This window comes from Rutidosis leptorrhynchoides, chromosome 9 (assembly GCF_046630445.1).
Source record: "Rutidosis leptorrhynchoides isolate AG116_Rl617_1_P2 chromosome 9, CSIRO_AGI_Rlap_v1, whole genome shotgun sequence".
Lineage (NCBI taxonomy): Eukaryota > Viridiplantae > Streptophyta > Magnoliopsida > Asterales > Asteraceae > Rutidosis > Rutidosis leptorrhynchoides.
Genome location: NC_092341.1, coordinates 223,973,949 through 223,979,663, shown reverse-complemented (window position 1 = coordinate 223,979,663; position 5,715 = coordinate 223,973,949). Strand labels below are relative to the sequence as shown.

Here is a 5,715-nt window from a genome sequence, read left to right as displayed (position 1 = left end):
TTTTCTGTTAACCATTCAACAGTGTTGTGCAACATCTTTGCTATTTCAGATTGAAATAATGTGACACGAACTTGACCAGTTGAGTCTCCAACATAAACAGACAATCGGATGATGTTTGACATTTGAATAGATAAAAGAATTCGTTAGTGGCCAGTTGTAGATGTTTTCCTTAATAAATAACTGTGAGTGTATGGCATAAGTTTATGTATGTGTAATGTAAAAAGTAGCACCTTGGGATAACTTCAGTAACAGGTCCGCAATTGTCACACTCATACTGTCAAGAAGACAAATTTTCTCCAAATTTAGGACCAGCATACTTGTTGCAATGTTTACAGATTAAAGATAGCCAACCTTCTTCTTCATTAATTACACAAACTTTTCCTTTAACAACATACTTGTTAACCTGTAACAAAAGTCAAAAGGTTTTAGTGTATATGTATGTTAAAATAAGTAATAAATTGTTAAGTATTGTTATGGTTATTTAATCAAAATGTACTATATATAATATGTTAGATTCTACCTGACTAATGGTCTGCATATCTTTGCAAAATACTGCAGTCCTTTTGGTCCACATTTTCATCTCACTGTCTAATTGATTCGAACGTTCTGCAGGTGCAAATGTGACTGGATGGACAGTTTTAACGGTAGTAGTATGCTACAATGAGAGACATAAAGTGATACATAAGTGCATGATATAATTCAATCGTACATACAACACAGAATAATTTACTTATAGAATATAAAAAGGCTAAGTATACCTGATATGGAGCGGTGTGTGAAGTTGTAGTTGGAACGTGATAATCATCAGTAACCTCAGCCTTGAGCTTGTCATCAATGCGTTTAAACACATCTATCATCAGTGACATTCTCAACCGTGAAACCAAAGTAGTTAAAGCGAATGTTGAAATCAGTAACCTTTATGTGCCACACATAAGGATTCATCAAAATTTCATTAAACACGGTTGGTGGTTGCAATGGGGTATCACACTGTAAGAAAATAATTATATCATCCAGTAATAGAAGCTCATGTATGCCAATGTATGTAAGTTATAGAATTATGTTATGCATCAAAATAACATTTTATCAAAAAAAACCTGCTGAGCTTTTTCGCGTAACCAAGCAACGCTTTTCTTAATCATCTTAGATAGCTGTGAGTCGAACAAAACCAATGTACACTCACCGGAGGCGTCAGCAACTCTGATAGTGGTGCGGATCCTGAATAATGTTAGGATTATTGATTTTCAGCATGGGATCATTTAATATAAACGAATAAAATATATTAGTGAAATAATGATGGTAATAATTTGAATTAAACAGTCAGGTAAGTCATGCACCTAGGGAAAACATCAGTTGTGACCCCACATATTTCACATTCGAAGCTTTTTTCCTTAGTCTCAACACATAACCTTGAATTAACTTTTTTGTTACACTTCGTACAAGTGTTAATGAACCATCCTTCGTCATCATTGATTTTTTGTACTCTTCCTCGCACAATGCAACTCATAACCTAAATGGCAGGATACAAAATGTAAATAAATTAAGTGAGTAAGATAATGTATATAATATTGTTAGTTAGTTTAAAATTTCTTGAATATAGATAACAAACAAAAAATTATGTTGAGTTGAGATATATTTAGCACAATACCTGTTTACTATTAACAACCTCAATGATTGTCTTAGGTTCATGTTTTGAAAACATCTCAATAGCAGTTTGAACAACAGTGGAAAACTGGATATGAGCTAGTGGATTCACACGACTTGTCGAGTTTTTAGCTGCCATGTCAAACCTGCAATATTACCATTTAAACAATATGATTTAGTGATTTGAATATAGTTTATTGAGTTAGAAAGAAATACAAGTTATAATTAAGTGAAACTTACTCAGCCTTATATGTGCGAATACGGGTCACATCGTTATTAACAAATAAACGACATCTCCATAACTGATTGGATACCTGGGGGAATCCTGAAAAGGAAAATAAAAGTGAAGGTTATGTAAAAATTATAAACATTCAGGATATTATAAGTAAGGTAATTGAAGTCATTGAACTGTGATATACCTTGCCAGTCACGCACTTTGCAGTTGTGAATCAGCACAACTATTGGAGCATCATCATTTTTATGTGCAGATGCGTATTCAAACAACTTTGTAGCATGTTGTGCCCATAAGGCACAGTTAATGCGCTGCCCATTGTTGTAAATATATCATACATAGTAATGTTAGGTGGACATAGTACAATCAGAACTACTAACCCTATATAAAAGGAACAAATTGATATATATGTATTAAAAATTGAAACATAATTTCCAAATATGATCAGAGTATATATATAGTATCTACTTGTTATCGCTCAAAACAAACTCAATTGACTTCATATCCACAGCTTTCTCGCGCTTCACACGAACAACACCGAAATTTGAAATTTCAATGAAAGAGTCTTCTCTTAAGATATTTTCGAAGACATGAATGTTATTTCTGGTAACCGTTACACGTATTTTGTTACCCTGCATATATAGCATAACATCGGTATAGTCATCAATCAACTACATTATATGAATCATATATAAGTAACATGAATTACTATAAGATTCAGTTACATTTAAGTAAATGTGAATCATAATCATGATTATAAAATTTCATTAATCTAATAATGGATGTACACATTTCATGACAAGTGTTAATCTGTTTAATCAGAATTTGAGATACAGTAATGGTAATACATGTTTTCAAGAATGTGTTGTTTCAGGACTTCAATTTTTAACATTCAGTAGGCATCTTACACTTACAAAAAAGAATGTTTTCAGCATGAAATAGTAAACATGTGGGTAATGACCTAAAATTATTTACTAAAGTTATAAAAAACTGAAGTACATTGAAGTCAAACCATTATATGTAAGATATATAAGTAACATATAAAATAATAAGAATCAGCAATCAATATCTTTATATGAAACTTATATAAGTAACATTAAAAAATTAGAATATTCAGTTACATGTCAGTTAATGTGAAGCATACTCATGATTGTAAAATTTCATTATTCTAATAACTGATGTACACATTTCATGACAAGTGTTAATCTATTTAATCAGAATTTGAGATACAGTAATGGTAATAGATGTGTTCAACAATGAGTTTTGTCATGAAATGAATTTTTAACATTTAGTAGGCATCTTACACTTACATGAACGAATGTTTTCATCATGAAAAAGTATACATGTGAGTAATGACCTAAATAATTGTACTTGCTGTTCAAAATATATACAAAGTTATAAAAAAATGAAGTAAATTTAAGTCTAACTAGTTTGTCGATAAATATCAACTCCAATGACATGGCTGAGTAGGGATTGTTGAAATAAATTTTTTTCCAGTTCACAAAAACCTTAACACGCACTCTCCAGTTTCTCTTAGAATCGTTCAGCAAAGCCAGTGGTGAGATGTCTGCAGCAGCCTCCATTTCAAATTAAAATTTGTGAGTGAAACTTTTTGTTGTGAGTGAATGTAATCGAAAAACGTCTTATGTATATATAGAGTTTTTATTAGAGATGATGTACATGGTAATGGATGAGTGGGTGGTGACAGTTTCATCCGAAAAAAACTATAAGGAAGTAACTGAATGTGCAGTTGTGGTGTGATATTCCACAACAAATAATAGTATGATAAAATAACTGCTTATGACATTATAATACGTGCAATTATTTTATATAACGCCAATGATTAACAAAACTTATGATAAAATTTTGGTACTCATTATACATAACAATCCTTTTTTATGATTAACATATATAGGTACCGAAAAAATATATTAATCGGTTATACGATATTATATATGAAGGTATTTCGTATGCCCGAGAGACATATTAAATTAATGTGGCTAATGTGTTATGATCCAAGTCGGGTCATACCCAATAACAAGCTTACCAACACTTTATATGTATTTATTTTAACGGTTGGATTGTTAAATAAATACGCGACACTTGAACTTTAGAAAAATCGGTTTTCTAAATTATAATCACTTGAGATAAATTATTTGGATAATTTATATATGATGTGGATTTAATTATTTATAGGTTTAAATAATTATGTTATGTTATATTTTATAAAATGGTTTATAAAATTATTGCAAGTAACAAATACATGTTTATTTTATACAAGTTTTATAAAATTATTACAAGTTTTATAAAATCATTCTTGTTATAAAATAATGGATGGTGGGCAGATTTTGGAGCCCCAAGAAAGTCTATCCCATGCTTATTCTTGTTGCTTTCCATAACACAATTCCACATATACATGTCCTTTGACTAGTAGCAATACATACATGCAATTGTACATCAAAAATTCTGCACAAAACTCTCCTAAAACCCAGCTGAATTTCGTGGCCTTTTGGGAGGAAGAAAGGGTTCTTCATTTGGTTATTGCAAGCTCAATTCAAGTGTTATTAAATCCTAACCAAAGGCTAGGTGTTGGTGCAAAAGCTTGGGGTATTTCTCCTTGAGGTTTCATCACTTTGAAGCTCCATTCTTCATCATCTTCATCATCTTCTTTTGAACTAACCCTCAACTAGCTTGAGGAGGTATAAACTCTAAACCCACTCTTAGTTTGTAAGTATGTTTCACAACTTGATCCTTATTGGGATTTAACTTTAATTGGTTAAAGATTTACAAGTTTCAAAATGGTAATCTACACGCTTCCGCAAATCTTATTTCTTGAATGATTATAAGTATTATGAAACTTGTTAAATCCCAACAATGGTATCTAGAGCCGAAGTTGTTGAAATATGCTTCGAGATGGTTATTAAACCCACTATAATTTTGCATTCTATGATCATGCATGAAGTAGAATGTAAAATTTTCGGTTTTGGGTGGTTTGTCATTTTGGCCAAAATCACTTGTGATTCTGCATTCAGTATTGCCAATCACTTGTGATTCTGTATTGCCAATCACTTGTGATTCTGTGTTGCCGATCACTTGTGATTCTGTGTTGCCGATCACTTGTGATTCTGTGTTTCCAATCACTTTTGATTATGTATTGCCTATCACTTATGTAGATAATGTTCACAATCTAAGCCTTGACCTTGTGTTTGGTTGCATGTTTGGTTGATTTAATATTTATTCATTTGGTATGTAATAATATTTATTCATTTGGTCATGTAATTTATTTTATATTTGGTATGTAAAATAGATTAGGTTGTATTTTCATTTTTTAGAAAAATGTATTAGGATATATTTTGTAAAAATGAAGATGCAAGATGATGACTTGAAGAACACAAGATGAAACATTTAGATGCAAGATTAAGTGGGAGATTTGAAATCTCCTACTTTGTGTTATAACCCTTTACCGGTAGCATTTGTTTTCGGCTAAACAAATGCCTACCAAAATGGCTTGATTGTGAACATATTTGTTTTGCATGCATGGTTGTTTATTGTATGATTGTGGATTGTATGTTTGTATGGTACAAGTTAATCACACAAGTTAACAACAAACTAACTAACAATTTAATTGGTTAAATTAGACATTATTAACTACATGCAAAACGACAATTTAAATGGTTAAATTGAAATGACAAAAGGACATTAATAAATGGTTACTAAGAACACTAAAAGGATCACGCATATATAAAATGGTTTATATCAAGTAATTGGCTAAAATTACAAGTCTTGAAAATGGATTTCAAATGACCATACACTAAATGCATGTTGGTGTATGGCATAAAAGT

The 5,715-nt window shown here is 31.0% G+C and overlaps 1 protein-coding gene across 1 annotated transcript; it reads right to left on the bottom strand.

Moving 5' to 3' along the window:
* Window positions 1-277: 277 nt before the first annotated feature.
* Window positions 278-3,456, bottom strand: LOC139868543 (uncharacterized). The gene is made up of 10 exons (XM_071856879.1): window positions 3,382-3,456; window positions 2,061-2,184; window positions 1,882-1,966; window positions 1,646-1,787; window positions 1,335-1,507; window positions 1,095-1,215; window positions 916-987; window positions 759-824; window positions 521-655; window positions 278-403 (listed from the first exon to the last, which is right to left on the bottom strand). The coding sequence occupies exons 1-10, from the start codon at window positions 3,454-3,456 to the stop codon at window positions 278-280; spliced, it is 1,119 nt and encodes a 372-aa protein (XP_071712980.1).
* Between the last annotated feature and the right edge of the window lie 2,259 nt (window positions 3,457-5,715).

Coding starts and splice junctions, on each gene's coding strand:
- LOC139868543 (XM_071856879.1), bottom strand. CDS start 3,456: ATGGAGGCTGCTGCAGACATCTCACCACTGGCTTTGCTGAACGATTCT. Junction 1,967..2,060: donor CAAAGTGCGTGACTGGCAAG/GTATATCACAGT, acceptor TTTCCTTTTCAG/GATTCCCCCAGGTATCCAAT. Junction 988..1,094: donor TACGCGAAAAAGCTCAGCAG/GTTTTTTTTGAT, acceptor ATTTTCTTACAG/TGTGATACCCCATTGCAACC.